Below are 19,840 nucleotides of genomic sequence, written 5' to 3'. Positions count from 1 at the left end.
ATTTTTGTCTGAACAGAATAACAGGGAGTTTTTACGGTTTTATTTTCCATTCTACTGGTGTTTTATCTGTGATAGTCAAGATTATCAGAGCAATTTTAGGTTAGAGTAAAAATAATATTTGCTAGTGAGAGCATATTTCTGAATCTAAATAGTTTCATGAAGTTGAGAGTGCATTCATTCATGTTGAGGGAAAGGTTATTCAGAGAATTATAAAACTTCTGGCACACTTAATATACTAAAATAAATCACATGAAGTCCTAATTTATCTTGTAAAAGCGGGTAAAAAATTACATTGTTTATTACAATATAAAACAATTTCCAGACAAGAGGATCAAACTCTGTGCATTTTATTAAGTATTTATGTCAATTAAAAACTTTATTTTAGACAATACTTTCTCAATACAGTCTGCTAGGCATCTGTTAGCTTTAACATCGATTTTGTCTTTAGCATATGACAACGATATGTCTCTAACCACTCAGGTCAAAGATGGTTGATCAAGTTGGCTCTGACGAGGTTTTGAATCTTTCTATTAATTGGAAGGATGTTTCGAAAACAAACTTTGGACTTTGCAAACAGGCTTTGGACTTTGCAAAGACTCATTATGTTTATTGGCATGATGTCTGGAAAACAAACAGCCACCACTTCCTGAGTAAGGTATGAGTTAACAATTGCATATTGTCTAAAAACATTCAGCTCCCATGGACATATGAGAAAACGCATAGTTATTGATAGATATTTTTGACTAATTAAAGCTAAACAAGGAGTTAAAAATTTATCGTAATAAAAATATAATAGCTAGCTTCATATAGCTACTTTGCTGCTTTGCTACCAAGCTTGAAAAGAACGCGCTATGGTCAAGGGTGTTAACAGTTCTTTCAACGTGTTATCCAATATTTAGTCAGAAAATTAATAGTTTGGAATGTTCATAAACATTCAGCAGTGGTATGCATCAAGACAGTAACATACGCCTTTGTCTTCGGCTAGTTCATTTTCTAGCGATCTTATTGGTGTACATTGTAAACATGTCGAAAAGAACCATGTTTTTTGATAAAGCTTTGCAAAATCGCTACTAAGATTTATAACAGCTACAAACTTGTACAAACTTTAGATACTTTAAACTTAACTCATTTAAATCTAAAATAAAATATAATAAATGGTCTCTGAACGTCTGCTGTTTCTTCTCTGTTGTGCACTATCAATATGTCTATCGCCTTTCCTACGTTTTCCGGTATAACTAGCGTGTATTCACGATATCTGGCATCATCCTTCAGTCTTTTTGAGAGACAGCCATTCACAAGAGTTGTGTTCTATTTCATTATTCCTTTTCAACATAAGCCGAGTCCTCAGAATTAATGCAAATATCTGGTAGTTTGAGTCACATAATCATTCGTGGTGTTTCTGGCTCTGCTTGAATTTACCTACTAAGTCTGGGCCACTGGCTCAATCTTTTTTATCAGAGTCGCTAACATTTTGATAAGATTGTTGGACAGACTCGTGTCCTTTCTCTACTTGTGGAGAGGTCAGTAGAGATGTTGATTCGAGTTATTAGGGATGTCAGTGATGAGTTATAGAGTCAGGTCATTTGTATACGAGTGAAGAAATATGTCGACCATAGTCATTGCTCCCGGTGGCAATGTAGTCTTTGGTGTCTGTGTTGTGGTCTGTGGCACCATTTCATCTTCAGGAGTTAAAATAAATTAAATGTACACCATGTATTTTGATCAAAACCATAGCCATCTTGCCTTTTCCTTTTATAGAACAGTTTCAACCATGCCACATTACTGGTTTTGAAGATGAGAGTAACATTCTCATCAACCTGAGCTCTGGTCTGTCAATCATGCAGTAATTGCCCTTTTTTTAATTTGTTCTGTAGTTCCAAGATTTTATTGACTTTCAATAAATTCAGATGCGGCACCTTTACAGGATGTAATATATCTTTTCGGCTGTCATGCTTTCCTTCTCATCATCATATAGTGCTTTTCTGTTCCCAATGAGTTCTGACATGCTGGCATGTTCATACCAGTTGCTTAACTTTGCTTTTCTATCTTGGCTAAAGCCATTTTCACTGTTTGGCTACTAGAATTTTATTGGCACCAAAATATGATTTTTGATAGGTATACTCTATTATAGGATTTTTGTCAGTTTCCCGCACACATCTTCCTTTTTTCCTTTAAGTCCAACAGTCCAAATTAATTAGTGTATATTTAACTTCAGGTGAAACCATGGCTCCCACAAATGAGCATGAAACAGGTGTTCAGTACATCCATTGCTAAATGGCCGAGATAATAGGTCATAGGTTGAGAGCATCAAGTTGTTGACAACTTAATTCCATCTATCTTTTCAACATGATTTTGCAAACAAGGTTTTTAATTGCTGATGGCAGCCTGACGGAACCACATCATTTAATTTCCAGTGGAGTACTGTGTAGAGTAGTTACAGAATTTTTTTTCCTGGTTCTGTATAATGTCTTTTCGTCAGATTCAAATTAGTTTGATGAAGAGGTCATTTTACAGCTGTACAGCCATGAAAGAGTCGTAGAGGATTGAGGCTCTCCATGTTGCTTTCAGACCTTGCGCGTTGTACTTGGGAGACATGGAGGTTGCGTCTGTGATATGACCAAGTGTTGTCGAGTGTGGGTACCGAGCTTTACAAGCTAAACTTGTGTTAGGTACAAGTTTTAGGGACAACGGATGTTGAATTCCAGGTAGCATCCAGGATACAGAAGTGAACCTTGAAGTAGAGACAGTTGTTTCTCTTAATTGATAGACTGCTTAGCATTGATTGACTGTACAATATTGTCATGGGGCCAAGAAACCTGGTAAGGTCTCTCATGCATCCAGAATGCAATTTCATATAAGATAGAATAGTATCGAAAGTCATGCTAGGAGAGTGGTGCTGTGAACATGAATCGCATCAAGCTGCTCCATCATTGGTGCAAATCTCCTCCATCTGGCGACGTTCTTGCTAATAATGCTGTAACTTTTATATTTACTCAAAATATGGTCTTGTAGCAAATAATATCATTTCTCCTTGCTTTCCTTTTACAACTTTTGCTTTGGCTACCACATTGTCTACATCTACTATTTCCAAGTTCTTTATTGTCACTCACATCATTATTCATACCTTTGCAATTATGAGATAAATAACCTTACTTTTGACAAAAAGGACATTCAACCATAGGAAAGGTTTTTGTCTGATGACCATTATGCTCAAAAGTGTAGCAAACTCTAGCCTTACACCAGTATTTACCTTTTTATTACTATTTTATGATTTTTTGCTCTTAAAAATCTATTTGACCTACATGTAAATTTACAAACCCTTAAATTTGTTCTTAGAATGCTAAACTTTTATTTTTCTTAGTTTACCTTTTTATTTATCAATTAATTACCTGCCGCAAGCCAAAAAAATATATTTTTGGTTTTAATTCATTATCTGGTTTTGAGAACCAGCCTATTGAACACTCATTGCTGACAAATTAAATGAAAATCAAAAAAATGCTTGCATCGCGAGGCTTAATAATAAAAACTTTTCTGTCAAAGCATAGGTAAGCCAAAGAAAATAATGTAATTCACTCATAACTGTTTACTAAGAAAAGAAATGTTTCTGCAATCATTTAACATTTGCTTGATTAGTTTATGTTATAATAACAAAATTAAAATAATTTTTACAAAAGCTTGTGTTTCTCTGAAGTATTGCAAAATACTAGAATTTTGTTTGTAACTAGCATTTTTCATGCGCTGCAAAAACAGGTTATAGCACAGATAATTTGAGTTGAAATTTGTGTTACTTTTAGAAAGCTTTTCTTTCTTCAAACATTCTCTTGCGGCTCATGAAAAATCAGATGAGACTTCATTGCACTCTACATAGCACTTTTGCATGAAACTACATGTTAGCCACCCAGCATGTTGGTTACTTACACCTAGCGACTCATTTCTTCTAGGCTAACAACCACCACGGTGTATTAATTTTACCTTAAAGAAATTAACAACTTGTGCATTGTGTAGAGATTTGCAAGGACTATAGGCCATTGCAGATTGCTCAATCCATATTTTATTTGGCGATAGCAGATGCAGGACTAATATTTAATTATTTCCATGACCTCATTGTATAAGACCGCTATTTCATGGCGTTTTGCTAATTTAAACTCGGATGGGTTTGTGATAGAATGAACATTGATATCAATGACAATCTACAACTTATTGTGTGGTTAACATTGATATATAGCAATGAACCAGCTTTGAAATGTGAGCCAGCCACAGCAATCAAGTCTCCCCGTATTTGCTTTTTAAAAATTGTTAGGCAGAGAATAGGCGGCAAGAGAGTTTGGGTACATACAACACATTAGTCAGTAGAGCTTATTTAGGATCAGCTGATAAAAGAAGCAATGAGCAGCATGAATAAAAAACAGCAGAAACCAAACATACAATTAACACAAGAGAAAAACACACTCATAGTCTGATCATTTCAGCAGTCATGAATCACTGTGTAATACCAACAATGTCAAATTACATAAAAACTAATATACAAATAAATACATTCTAAAATACAGCATTAAGCAGGTGCCGTTGTTTTACAGAATTGCCATGTAACAGTTCAAAAAACAAATCTGGACGAACTCCTTGATATTTTGTGATCTGAACAACTGATTAAAACTATGTTGGAGTTTTTAAGTGATAGAAAATCAAAGAAAAATATGAGTAACTATTTTTGGTAATGATTTAACGAGTCTTTTGCTTTGGTTAAAATATTTGACCAAAACTAAACATTGGTGAATGTTGTGTACTTTAAATTAGCTTGGCAAATACAACAGCATCTTTGTGAGTTAAGAACTATAGAAATATGCTACTTGTGATCAAATGTTAAACTTTTTCAGAAACATCTAAAACAGCGCACTTCTGGCAGCAAAAATCACTCCGATAGCACTGACAGAGATAAGAGTCAAAGTGATTCAAGTGAGCCTGGTGAACACAAACAGGATATGTCTAGAGAGAGTGGTGACATTTCTCCATGTCCACAATTTACTGGTGCTGCTGGAGTTACTGATGGTTATGAGGATGCTATTGATGGTGATGACCATATAAGACGTAGCAATAATTGCCAGCTTGAAAGCAACAAAACCAATGAACAAAACAATCAGACAAATCCAAACCTGGAAGTTTTTGGAAATTTTTGGGGTCTTAACAGGTTTGTTACATTAACTTAAACTGCAATGTGTATAAAGGTAAACAGTTTTTTATCGCTATGATTTTATAGAATTAACCAAAATTCACTGTTGCATTTACATGTTTGCCGTAGCAAATTGTTTTTTTATCAAAAAGAGCTATTACTTTTGCATCTTCGAAATTTTATCAAAGTTAGTTTTTTAACATGTAAGAGAGTGGAAAAATATTTTCTAGATTTTTGGGAATCTTTAGTCAATTAGTATGTTTAACTGAGCACATAAAATAAAATGCATTTATAAATCTGTCAATAATGTGCTGGTCTTACAAGAATGAGCTGGAGCAGCGCTAATCGCTCGGCGTGCTAAGTAAAAAGAAGACTGCTAAAATTGCAATAAAGTGATTCACCTTTTCTGTGTATTATATAGACCAGGTAAAGATTGATGCATTGTGTTGTTTACAATTAATAAGACAGCATTGTTGGCAGCACCATGTTAGTAAAAACACTAGCCAAATAAAAAAAGTATAATTGCATTAGTTGACACAAAAAAGGAACTACGCCTTTACCATATTATTGTGATAAAAAGACAAGCAAATGTGTTATATTGAACAATATCAAGCCATCACTATAAAATAGTTCCAACTCATTTACTCAATTCGCATAAAATTAAATATTGTTAGAGATAATCATGTTTACATCAGTTTCAACATTACCTTCTTCCAAGATGTTATTGTATTTTTATTGAAATCATGCTGGTTATTAGAACCAGAAACAACTCACCGGTATTTCTATTTTAGTCAGATGCTTCATTACGATGGCGAAGATGATAATGAGGACGATGATGACGGTGATCATTATGATGACGATAATGATGATAATTATGACGCCGATGATGATGATGATGATGACAATGATGATGACTATGATGATGATGATGATGATGAGGATGATAATGATAATAGCGATGATGATGGAGATAATTATGATGATGATGATGATTATGATAATTATGACGCTGATGATGATGATTACGATGATGATGATGATGACAATGTTGACAATGATAATGACGAGGACAATGATGATGGTAATGATGACGATGATCACCGTTATGTCGATAAGGAAGTCCGTAAAAACCGACCAAGTAAAAACGAAGTGTGAGTTAGATATAATCATGTTTACATTAGCTTAAACCTTCCCTTCGTTTAAGTTGTTATCGTAATTTTATTGCAACCATGCTGATTATTGGAACCAGTGACAACTCACCAGTCTTTCTATTTTAGGCAGATGTCTTATGATGATGACGATGATGATGATGATGATGATGATAATGATGACAATGATAATCATGACGATGATGATGATCATGACAATGATGATGATAGAAGCAGAGTGTGCGTTAGATATGGTCATGTTTACATTAGCTTAAACATTTCCTTTCTTTATGATGTTATCACAATTTTATTGGAATTATGCTGGGTATTAGAACCCGTGACAACTCACCTGTATTTCTATTTTTGGTGGATACCTCATGATGATGATGAGGATGACGATAGGAATGATCCTGGTGATGATGATGATCATGATCATGACAATGATCATGAGGACGATGATAATGATGATAATAAAGATAATGATGATGATGATGAAGAAGATGAACTACTACAATTATAACCTATTCCAGAAATTGGCTCTCCTGTCCAAGAACAAGGCGTAGACACGGATGATCACCATTACGTTGACGATGAAGTTCGTGAAAATCAACCAATTAGAAGCAGAGTGTGAGTTAGATATAATCAAGTTTACATGAGTTTAAACCTTCCCTTTCTTTAAGATGCTATCATGATTTCATTAGAATCATGCTGGTTATTAGAACCAGTGAAGATTCACCTGTAGTTCTATTATAAGCAAATACCTCATGATGATGATGACGATGGTAATTATGACGATGATGATGATCGTGACAATGATGATGCCGATGATGATAATGGTGATGATAATGATGATACTAGTGGCAATGATGATGATGAAAATGATGATGAACTACAATGACAACGTCAACCACAAATACAACCTATTCCAGAAATTGGTTCTCCGGTCCAAAACAAGGCACAGACACGGATGATCACCATTACATCGACGATGAAGTTCGTGAAAATCAACCAATTAGAAGCAGAGTGTGAGTTAGATATAATCATATTTACACTAGCTTCAACACTCCCTCATATCAAGATGTTATCATTATTTTATTGGAATCATGCTGGTTATTAAAGCCGGTGACAATTCACAAGTATTTCTATTTTAGGCAGATGCCGCATGATGATGACGGCGATGACGACGATGACGACAATGATGATGATGACGACGATGACGACGATGATGACGACGATGATGATAACGATGATGACGATGACGACGATGACGACGATGACGACGAAGACGACGATGACGGCAGTGATGATGATGACGACGATGACGACGATGACGACGATGACGTCAATGATGATGATGACGATGATGATGACGATGATGACGATGATGATGATGACGACGATGACGACGATGACGACATTGACGACGATGATGATGATGACGACGATGACGGCAATGATGATGATGATGACGATGACGATGATGACGATGACGGCAATGACGACGATGACGACGATGACGACGATGACAACAATGGCGATTATGGCGACAATGACGATGATGACAATGACGACAACAATGACAATAAGGACAATGATGACAATGATGACATTGAACAACGGCAACAACGACGGCAACAACAACGATAGCGGCAACGACGACAGTTACAGCGACGAGGATGGCATTGATGACACTGCACAAGTTTAGTCAATTGTTCTTAGGTTCTTTGATGCCAATCGTACGTTTATTTATGAGCATAGGACATAGGACTTAGCTCAAAGGACAATGAACTTTGTTGTTTCATAGTTTTGTAGAGATGTTCCTATATTATGGAGCGTGTATTACAATGTTATAAATAGGATAGTTAGAGAAAATTTCATATATATTTTCTCATATACCTTTTTTTCTTACTTTTCTTTTCCTTCTTATTCATTTAATAAATAAAAATTGATTGCAGCACAATTGAAAATGTATTCCTTATTAACAATTAATGCATGCCAACAAATTTTTACTCTCTATGCGCACCTAAGCACACACATACATTATCCATATGCCTTTTCACTACAAATAACTTTAGCATATAACCATCTGAATATATTTCATATGCAGAGGTCATACAAACAAAAAACTTTCAGCAAAGTTTTTGTTTAAAATTTTTACATTTGTCTAGTACTTTACTTGATTACATTACCTAACATGTTGCGTTACAATTATTGAGAGTTGCATTTTCTTTGTGGAGAATGCAACTCTCAATAAAGATGATGCACATAATGCAGTTGGCTTATGAGCCTGCCAACCAAGCATATAACGCAGGGTTTTTTAACTTCTTCCAATTAAAAAAGGTTGAAATTCCCTGCATTATAGACTAGGTTAGGTTTATAAGGCAGGATTTGTGTTAAGTATACTTTTACCTAACACAGGTGTGTGTTAAGTGATGTTTATGTGAAGTCTATGTGAAGCAGATAGAAGCACGCTCAACAGTATATAGCTTGTTAAGAGTTGTGTTCACATGTGTTTGAAAACTATTCGATACTTGTCTACGCGACTAATGCAAGACAAATTTGTTGTGATTGTTAATAGCAGTAGCGTGTAATGCATGAATGCTCAATAATCTTCTCAAAACAGTCAAGGAGTTTGCGGTTTATGCTGTCAATTTTAGGATGCAGGACGTAAGAAATACTATAACAAAACTAGGAGATAGTTTGCTACTAAACAAACAATGCAGAAAGTAATAATTCTGCAATTTGTATTGTAAGAATAAAGAATGTGGTGAACATGTCAGCTTGGGTAGTTTCATGTAAAATCTGATAGAATTTCAGTTTTTTACTACTAAATTTAATAAGAAACATTATCTGGTTGGACAACAAAGGCGCAGTTTAAATATGTACCGAAGTTTACCGTATGCAATACATCATATACTTGACAATATGGCATGTAAACAATGGTAGTTTAAAATCACCATTTTAACAGCATTTTTACTTGAATGCCATATTTAATAGAAAGCATTACTAGAGGAAAAATGTTAAAAAAACAGTGCCTCTCTTTAATTGAACCAAACTTTCATTTGACCATCTTTTTGACATTTTTTGATCATTGAGAGCCCATAATAGAAAGTGGTCAGTAGAAAAGTGCTCACAAAAGAGTACTAATAATGACATGATTACATCAATTACAATTAATTTGCTTGTTGTTGTGTAATGGTTGCTATGGTTTCAGTGACTGTGTATCATAGAAGATCGATCGTTGTACTCGGGCACTCTGATTTGAAGTTACTAAGGTGTAAATCCAATCAATTGCTTTCAGCTACATTCATAATGCTGTTTGAAATCTCATCTTAAGATACCATAGCCCTTTGCTAAGTTATGAGAATAACCATGAGAAACCTTGTACCGCACAATAGCAGCCACTTTTTTGTGTATCGAAGTTTGTTTTCTAGCTCCAAAGCTTTAGGGTGTTTTTTGAAACTTTGAAAGCAACACAATGAAAATAATTACTAACCGTATCTGGCTAATATTTTTTAATCAAAATAGTTTCTTGTTTAACTCGGTCTGTTACTTTGAATGAAAAAGGGTTTAGCAAAAGAGCTGAAGTTGACAGAATTAATTTTACTCAAAGGAAATTGCAAATATAGGTGACATTAGCAGCGCTTAAGCTGTAAAAGCGTTTAATTTACATTCCTAAAATTTTTACCAGCTAGTCGAAAAATACAGCTCTATCCTCTAATTAAATGTCATTTCTAATAAAACACCACAATAGAAAAAAGGTTTAAAACGTGCAGCACCATGGCGGTCAAATAGAGGTTTCACAGTATATATATGTGTGATCGCGATGATCATTAGCTGCCATGTCTCTTTGAACCTCAGACATATTTTTACACTTCTTTGCTACATTTTTCACTTTTAATTCATAAAAACTGATTAAAGTTATTTTCATGAGCTGGTTTCAGACTAAGATAATTGGACCTATACACCCTTGTTGCTGAGTATTTTGCTGTCTGCCATTCGGCAATGGTTGAGATTGATTTTGGAATAACTTTTTCGATACGCATTCAATAATATCATAGTTACCAAAGACTGAGAACCCAATATCGATTTGGCTGGAAAAAATGGTTTATCACCATATGGATTTCCTGTTACGTACCACCAATAACCTTTCCTAGAATTCAACCTCCATGTACAGTTCTTGGTTATGTGCTCTAGACCGCTGAAGATGGTTTAGAGAAGGTTATTATGTGAACATTAAGAACAGGTAGAACAATTTATAATTTAATTTGCATAACAGCTAGTAAGTTAGAAAGCTACTTTAAAGGTTAACATATCATAATTAATTAAATATACAAAAACTAATCAGTGTACAGCACAGGGTTGTGACCTTTAGGAACAAGTCATAACTGCACGGTAAAAGGTATTTACTGATGCTCAGATATGAACTGTATTGGGATTGCAAAAAATTGTCCCTGAATATCTGTGTAGTTGCATTAGCAGTGCATTTACAAAAGGAAACATCTATTAGCCTTGCATTATGCAATAATAATAATTGCATTTCATAGTTTTATAACAGGCGGTTAATAAGTACACATTGATGCCCAGATGAAAAATGCATTGCAATCGCAACAAATTTTTGAAGTTACCAATGACAGAAATGGACTTCAATGCGCAGTTAAAAAGTTTGACAGAATCCTTAGTTTGTAAGACAAAAGAAAAATCATTGGAAGTATGATCTATGTAAAAGAGAATATGTTTATAAAATCACACTTAGAACCCACGCAGTTAATAATAGCAGTGGTTAAAACTAAGGATTAGATGGCTAGTTTGGCACAGGTTGTAGTTGGTAGGTCTAAATGTAAAAATAATAAACTATTTTACTAAGTGGGGTGTAAAGTAAACCATTTGAAGTTGATGTGAAGAATAGTAAAATGCAACAATATGGGTGTGCTGGCTAATTGCCAGGATAGCCCTGCGTTTAACACAACGTTCTTTCATTTGACCGCTCACTGCAGCTTACACACTTTCATTGCTGGCTAAGTAAAGATTTAGGAAGGAGGATTATAGAGGTTTACATATAACATTACAACGAGGAAGGATATTGGCCAATTGGCTTTGTGAGGAGCTGATAGTCTAGTCTGAAGTAAGCAGACATGAATCTCCACTAATTATTTAAATGTTTAGTCTAAAAGTTAAAGCTTTGAGCTTATAACGATTGAGCAAAATAAAGCACTAAAGATTCACGCTCTAAGCTCCAGTTTGCAACACAGCTTAATTTCTGATTGGAATAGTCACAGCATCAACCACTGCATCTACTGTAAACAACACCCTTGACACTTCACTATCTCTCTGGTCAACCACTCTATGCAATCAATCATTTTTGGTATTTAAATAAACGAAGAAAATAAGAATCGTTTGTCATAAGCATACGTATGATTTCATTGGCTTATAAAAAAGTGCTCCCTTTTATCAGCTTGCTGCAAAAGCATGGGCTTCTAGCCACTTATAGTTAGAATGAGCGTTAAGCAGTGATGCAGGGAAAGTGCTTCAATATAAATTCTACATTGAAATGTAAGTCTCTTTCATCATGTTTTTAATGTAGCAAGTAAAATTTCATAATAAATCATAAAGTTACTGAATACTTTCTAACTGCATTATCAAGGTGGGCAATGTAATACTACTAACTGAATTTTTGGAATTGCGCAGGTAATAAGAAACAGCTTATAAACAGTGAGAGGTAATGTAGTTACTATCAGCTAAGTTGACTAACTAGCCAATGGTAAGATTAGCAGCTTATTTAACTTTTAATTTAACCTTAACTTTTGAGATGTGGTTAGAGAATCACACCAGAGCTGAATGGTCTAGACTGACAATCTTTCCTGGCTGACAGGCAACCACCTAACTGGAGTTTGGTGAGAAGGTGAGAAGATTACAGAATCACACTAATCAATTTGTGCAAACTTGGTGTAGAGTGTGCTAACAAGAAATTTCAATTTTACACAAATAGAAAGTTTAAAAGGTTTTCCATAAAAATATATTAAAAAATTGTTATAAGTTATCAACGCATGCGGTGCTATTATGGATGAGAATTCCAAATAGATGATTTTAGAAAATATAATTAAACAGAAACGAGTTATTTATATAGTTGTACATTATGGCAACTGCTACCAAGCAACATTTTTCAAAATTCACTGCTCTTATTTTCAATTTCTAAAGCTTGAAAAAGTTGATAAAGGCAGGTAGTTAATCAAAATTACACAAAATTTCATTGAAACATCAAACTATAATGTTATTCGCTGTTGTTAATGCTGTGCTAAAAAATATTGTCGTCAGTTAACCTTTAATATATTTATAGACTATCAAATATATAATTGTTTTAGTTACCTTGAATTCTCTGAAAGACCATTGTAATGTTTTTTTCTAATTGAATAATATATTACCCGACTAATTCACACTATAAAAATTTTAGGACGAGTGATTTACAAATAAAATTGTAAGTAACTATATTTATACTTGTGTAGAGATGAGATCAACTTATGCAATAGTTTAGTAAATTTTATCATAAAGTATCGTTAATAATTTCCAAATGTTTGTAATCTGATGATCAGGATGTCTCTTGATCACGGTTAAAGCGACCATACTCACACAAAAAGTGTGACTATGATGTCTATAATTGGAAAGAGATTGACATAAAAGAGATGCGCAAAGCTGCAACTTGAACTCAATAATTGATATCAACTAAGTGAGAGACGGGCAGCCTTCATATTGTGACATAGTGACATCATATTGTCTGTACTTTTCTTCTGACCATTTTAGCTGCAATCAAGTTTTATCGAGTTTTACCTTTAAACATCTTAGCTGTCGGATCACATCATACATCAAAAACAATTGCATACGATAAATAATGAGAGGTATTTTCTGATTAATTTTACTAAAACTTTTGGTATAAGTTCATTTCTAATACTACGTCATCTGATGAAAGGCAGGCTGGTCACACCTTTGATAACAGTGAAGCACAAGCAGAAAGGCTAAAATCTTCTTTTGTACGCTCATTGTTCTTCATTCATGATGAGCAAAAAACTTTGGAGGACTCTTCTTTTTTTGCGTCAAGAGTACTTTCTGCACAATGTAAGCAAAACATAACTGTTTTACGGATATCGGTTGTTCACTGGAAGGGAATAGCTTATCAATTTTTACATCGATTTCAGTGTTTGTTTGTCATTCGTGTGTCCAGTTAGAGCGAGTAAAGTGAAAAATGAACCCCACTTCACACTGAACTCGGAAACTTCAGTTTTGCCAGAAGTTGTGCTATCTACTATCCCACATGGCATGCTTGAAATATTATAGATTTAGGATGCTTGTTTAAGCTTGTTAATAATCTAGCATGCTTGAAGATCATGATTGTGTGAGAGATCATTACGTCTAATGATTATAATGTGTAACAGTTATTTCACGTTGAAGCAAGCCTAATTTGGAATTGTACTGAAAAAAGAACAAGGTTCTTATTACAGAAAAGATTTAGACTAGCCTAAGTTACTCTCATTGGTTGGGTAAAGAAACTTCAGTTTAATATTTGCATAGCCACTCCTCTCAACTTACTCATTTTTTATTGTTTGCTTAACAACTCGCGGTTGATTCAAACTTATTTGTCTTCTACACAAACACTCCGCCGATTCATTCTTTATCAGTGAAAGAAAAGAAAGCGTCTCAAGTAGTAGATAAGATGGTTAGTCATCAAAGCTGTTGAAGCCATGCTTTTGACACTGTAAGGTTTGTTTTTGTCTCACTAACTAGTTACATGGGCTGGCACGCATTCATTTCAGCATTGCCCCATGTCTCTTCAAGTATTTACAGTTATCTTCCACCCATATGACAAACATATTTTTCTATTTTGTAACACCGACACACAACATCCACAATTGTATTTTTCAGTTTATCAACTTTCCGGTATTACAATCTTCAAGTCACCATTCAGACTGCTCTGCCATACTATTAGTTTACCACCTTTAAGAAATACGTCTTTTCAAATCATTGAATAGTTATGAATTATTTATGTTAAAAGGTAACAAAAGGCATTATTTTTTGAAGAATTTTCAAGGCCAATAAAATCTCATTAATAGAAGTATTTTAATACAACAGACCTAAAAGTACGTTGAACTACACAAAACAAGCTGTATATTCTAGCCGTTCTCTGTACAAAAATACAATTTTTAAATGTAAGTTATGTAAGATTTTTCAAGAGATTTTTTCCGTGATTCAATATAATTATCACCTTGCTGCCTTCATGGTTTAAGATCACTTTTCAACATAAACTCACACAAAATGTTGGTAGGTTCTTTCAAAAAGCTGCTGTATTTTCTTCATTTGCCATTGTTATAAGGTAATCTGACTATCAGGCTGTTTCAAGGGTAAAATAGACAAAACTTTACTGCCCCTAAAAAATTGCATAAAAAATAATGAGTCTGAGACATTGTTGTTTTAACTGGCATTACCTGTGGTTTGAATTGCTAGAATTTTGCCCAAATTGTGAACATCTTATTTGGTTTATGATTTTAGTTAATAGCAAATGTACACTATCTTCTTTTCTGCAAATCTGGCTGTTAAATTAAATCAGAAGGAAATAAAATACAAAAAAGCTTTTCCTAATTGGGCAGCTACTGATTTCAATTATGAAAAAGGGCTAATGCGTTGGTAATCAAAGTGTTCATGCAAAATAAATGTCAAGCATACTTGAATTGCAAAACAGATGCTTACGAATGTATCGTTCAAAAGCAAGATATTAACAATATTTGTTTTTAATTCTAGCTATTAAAGATCTGCCATATTTTTGTTCACACAAAGAGCTGTTCTTTAGTTAAATTTATAATAGTTTTAAAGAAAAAATGGCTTTACTGAGTGACTATTGAACTACTTTATAAAAATAACTTCTTCTTTTGGCTTTCTCACTTAGAAGTCGCCGCTGCAAATTGTACTGCCTGGTGCTAAATATATCGCAACCATCTGCTCATTAGATTTGGCGCAGGAGCAACTTTGGTTGAATGCCCTTTCTAAATCTGTCAAGGGTTCTTCTGTAATTCCTTCTAACAGCTTGATTTTTTATTTTCTTATTTGATTATCAGGTAACTCAAAAGCCCATAAAAAGAGAGGCCTACTACTCGTAATATATACTACATCAACTTGTGTTAATATAAAACAGAAGCACCAAAAGGCTCAATCATACACAGTCTGCCTGCATATGTAAGCTTATTAGAAATTCAGACAGACACTGTTTTGTTATAAAAAAAATGCAATCAACCAAGGTTATTAATAACTCTAAGAAAATAATCTCGGAGAAAATAGCTGGTGGAGTGCGGTTGGCTGAGGGTTTGCACCCTAGGGGTGTCCTCCAGGACATCCTCCGTGAGGCCTAGAAGGCTTCCTTTCCGTGGTAGGACAAGGTCAGCACTTTGGGCCATACCACGCCAGGAGCAGTTCTGCTGCTCCCGTGATTGCCACTACCAAAGCAGAGAAGGGGTCATCCCTGCCACTTTTAAGGCAGGCTTCCAACTGTCCAGTCCAGTGGGGATAGTTCTCAGTGTCTGGGGTGGAGGGGATTTGGGGCTCACCCTCCTACGCTTCGGGCTACGTTCCTGCCGTTCGCACGGAGGGGTGTAGGCAATATCCAGGACAAGCGGGCTGTCCAAACTAATCTCACCCAAGGACTGGTAATAATTCTGTGTCACCACAGGTCCTTCTTGTACACGAATTCTCCTTGGCCTAGTCCTTGCCGGTTGAGACCAACCATCAGCCGTCGTCGAGTCCCGCGAAATCCTAGTATATTTCCGTGTTTGCTTGGCCTTGGCACAGCCAGTAGTCGGAGCTACTGCTGAGGCCGTCTTCCGATTCCTGAAGCTGATCTGGTGTGGCGAAGGCAGTTCTTTTGTACATGCCCCGGTTGGCTACATCCCCAGCAAAGTGTAGCTGGCTGGCTCCTTTTCTCAGCTGGGGTGCGCACCTACTCCTGGAGCCGTTCCACCTTGTCCGTGAAAGTTTGGATCAGCCGGGCTAGTTGTCCTATGACATCGGTCTCGGCCGAGTTCACCTGGTCAGAGGTTTCTCCCTCCAGAACTCGCACTGAGGATCCGGTGGGCCTACGCTCGCCTCCCGGGATTCGGAGATAGTCATTTCTGGCTCGTACAGCGTCCGCCAACGTAGGCGTAGGTATGGCCAACAGATGTCTCTGCAGGGCCGGGTCTCTCAGCAAGCTGCAGAAAGTCTCCATAGCCATGCTATATTGGTGGCGATTCGGCAGGTCCTCGTACGCAATGCGTACCAACCTCTCCACCTCCATAGCATGCTCCTGCAGCATCGTTCCCTCCTCTCTTTTAATGGCGTTGAGTTGGCTCAGCGCCTGCCTAGCGGATAGTCCGAACCTTGCCCGGAGGGCATTGAAAATGGCCTCCTGGTCCTTGGCTCGACCACAGTCCTCAGCCTGCTCGCCCAACGCTTCCCGGAGATGCAATAGAGTTGCTCTTTTCGTCCACTGGTTGGCGTCGGCTACTTCTGTGAAGCGAGGAATAGAATATTCCACATCTCCTTTTCCAGTATACTGGGGGGTCCTGAAGTGTGGCGCCGGTTCCTGAGCTCTCGGCATCAGCAACACCCGCTCTAGCGCTTCGACTAGTCGGTCGGGTCCCGGGTCAGCGCTCCTGACTCTCCTGTTAGCCATTTCTGGCTCCTAGTAGGTTTCTACTTTTCTCCCAGAGCAGTGCCTATACTGTGTCCGCGGCTGCTGGCTCCTTTCTGGGTTTCTTCCCGTGGAAAGTTCTTCCAGTAGAAGCACACCGCTTCCTTAAGCAAGTCCTGTCGGATCCCTTAGTAGGTTTCTGCTTCTGGAGAAGTGCATCTACCGATCCGATTGGCAAGCTTTCCACAGCTCTTCCTGGGTTTCTTTCAGTAGGAAGTTCTTCCAGTAGGAGCCTGCCGCCTCCTCAGATAGGTCCTCTTAGTAGGTTTCTGCCCCCGGAGCAGTGCATCTACTAATCCTGTAGGGCTTTCCACAACTCTCTCTGGGTTTCTTCCAGTAAGAAGTTCCTCCAGTAGGAGTGGTGCTTTTTGGCAGCCCAGTTTATCCAGAGTCCAGTGATCCATTGCAAGTTCTGTGGTGGAGTTCTTGGGATCATTACCAATCCCACTGCTGCCACCAGTGTAAAGGTTTTGTGCGACCGTCACTTTCCTTCACTAGTACAAGACTCGTGCATGAGTACAATACATATATTTCGGCTTAGTTCATCAAGGTGTACAAGAAATGAATCAAGTGACAAGCAATGAACTGGCCCAGAACAGCTCTGCTCTACTAGAGAAATGTTCGGGCTTATATAGCTGCTAAACTCCGCCCCTGTTCTGCTTGGTTAGACCCGGCACGGCTCGGCCTGGCTCGGCTCGGTCCAGCTCGGCTCGGTCTTCAGTCGGTACGGCTCTGGCTTGGCTATGCTTGATTCAGCTGTACATCGGCTTGGCTTGGCTAAATGTAAGGGGACACAAATATTAACAATAATTTTCTCTCAAACAAAGATATGTGCCAAATTATGTTGCTGAAGAACCGTAAAAAGGTCCGCAGTTAGTGAATCAAATGAAATAAACGGTTTGATTTCATCGACTACCTGCTGCCCTTCTTATGGTTCTTGCATACTTATTGAGATTTCTTTAAAATGCTTATACACTGATCTGAATGAATTGTACCCTAAATGTAGCAGAAAAGATTTTTATCAAAATTCAAGAATGCTGCATGATAATTATTAGTTATTTTACATTTGTTCAAATATGACCTGAAATCTTTCCAATTTCATCTAAAAAAGCTCTGGACACCTTATCTGCCAAATCTTTGTTTTCTAAAAGTTTTTCTATATTGACCAGCATACCAACCTGAGGATCATTGTGTGATTATAGAAGCATTCTAGCCAAACAAAGAAAATGATGAGAAGCCAACTGGACTAGATAAAAAGATGGACAGCTTACTGCTAAGAAGCCTGACCATAGATAATGGTTAAATAATGTTTCGGCATTCTGGAAACTTCTACTGCTCTCAATGTACTGAAAAGTAAGTAGCTAAAACCTGAGACTACTCCTTTTTGTGACCTGAGAGTTTTCATATGAAGGGAAACTAACTAATGAAGTAAGAAAAACAACTTCATACATTCCAACCTAACTGGCATCTTGTGCATGTATTTTGGTGTTAAGTTTAAGGTGTTTAAAATGAGTTATAACCAGAGCTCAAAGGCAGTAACTCGGTACTAAAAGTTGTGAATACAAAATATTTGTCAGATAGGACTAGAGAATATCCAAAGACTGCTCAAAGATTACTCAAATCACAGATTGACAAGCCACCATCTTCTTATTTTTAACTATTTTTAAAAAGTTTTGTTGATGTCACCAAAAGTTTCACAAGACTTAACATCTCATAAAAATATGATAGCTTTGGGGTTATACAACGATGGCCTACTGCCATAGACTGGAGGAATGTTTTGACCATGATTTTAAAAAATAAAATCGGTTGTTATGATGTTAGCCAATCCTCAAAGGGCTGTCTATTGTACTTAGGGGTATTCTTTCACATCAACTTTAAGTAGAGCTATCTAATCATTAACTCGATATGTTATTTTTATTATCATTATTATTATCATTATTGTTGATTTTTCTCAGTTGATTGTCTGGTAGTAAACTGGTATCATGTAAAGTCCTCCTTCGCTCAGATGCCTGGTGCTTTCTATAACACCCTTGCAGATTTCCACTGAGATCCGCATTCCGAACCTAATTTTTCCACTCTGCTGAGTTTCGCTGTCTTATCTATTACTAATAATTGTTATTATTAACATAATTTATATTATTATTCTTGTCATCATGTCCTTTAGCAATGTTCTAACTAATATCAAGTCACCTAACAAAGAAAGCTATTTTAAACAATTTATTTCATACCATTTCTTTTATTTAATTCACAACCAGTTGCCCTTTTAAAATTTTTATTTGGCATATTTCAAAGCACTAATTCATTTCAAGTGGATGCTTGAAATGAAATTATTGCAATAACTTATTGAAAAAATTGGTCATTTGCTGGTAATATTCTCGATACCTGTTATTGTTGCTAAAATTAATATTGCTACTGATGCAAGTCACTGTGTTAGGTTTATCTATTCTGTTGGTCTCTTTGTCACTATAAACGCCGTAATCACACTTTCGATTGACCTATGCATTTTAGCAACAATCAAATTTTGTCGATTATAATCTTGAAATATCTAGGCAATCAGATTACCTCATACATCAAATAGAATGAAAATTTAAATTAACAACTGCAAATACTTTTTAATAAAATCTACAACAAGTTCTGCATTTATTGTATTATCTGTATATATTTTATGTAAGTTGATGCTTTAAAGAGCATAAATCCTTTTTTCTGTAAGTAAATGTATAAGGCTTTGGTTAAAATTGAACCACAATTCTTTTAAGCTTTGATTCAACTCTCCTTAATGCAGTAAAAATAAAATTGATATTTAGTTGCCTTTCCAAA

The 19,840-nt window shown here is 36.1% G+C and overlaps 1 protein-coding gene across 1 annotated transcript; it reads left to right on the top strand.

Annotated features, from left to right (window-relative positions):
- Positions 1 to 6,695: 6,695 nt before the first annotated feature.
- LOC137396626 (protein PIF-like) lies at positions 6,696 to 7,962 on the top strand. The gene is made up of 3 exons (XM_068082945.1): positions 6,696 to 6,942; positions 7,174 to 7,340; positions 7,467 to 7,962. The coding sequence occupies exons 2-3, from the start codon at positions 7,210 to 7,212 to the stop codon at positions 7,960 to 7,962; spliced, it is 627 nt and encodes a 208-aa protein (XP_067939046.1). The 5' UTR covers positions 6,696 to 6,942; positions 7,174 to 7,209.
- Positions 7,963 to 19,840: the final 11,878 nt, after the last annotated feature.

This window comes from Watersipora subatra, chromosome 5 (assembly GCF_963576615.1).
Source record: "Watersipora subatra chromosome 5, tzWatSuba1.1, whole genome shotgun sequence".
In the NCBI taxonomy this organism is placed as follows: domain Eukaryota; kingdom Metazoa; phylum Bryozoa; class Gymnolaemata; order Cheilostomatida; family Watersiporidae; genus Watersipora; species Watersipora subatra.
Note: the sequence above shows the minus strand (reverse complement) of the source record. Positions and strands in the feature narration are given on the sequence as shown.

Excerpts from the sequence above, each read along its gene's own strand:
- LOC137396626 (XM_068082945.1), top strand. The coding sequence starts at position 7,210 with ATGACAACGTCAACCACAAATACAACCTATTCCAGAAATTGGTTCTCC. Across the intron at positions 7,341-7,466 it reads CAACCAATTAGAAGCAGAGT|GCAGATGCCGCATGATGATG; the intron begins GTGAGTTAGATA and ends TTTCTATTTTAG.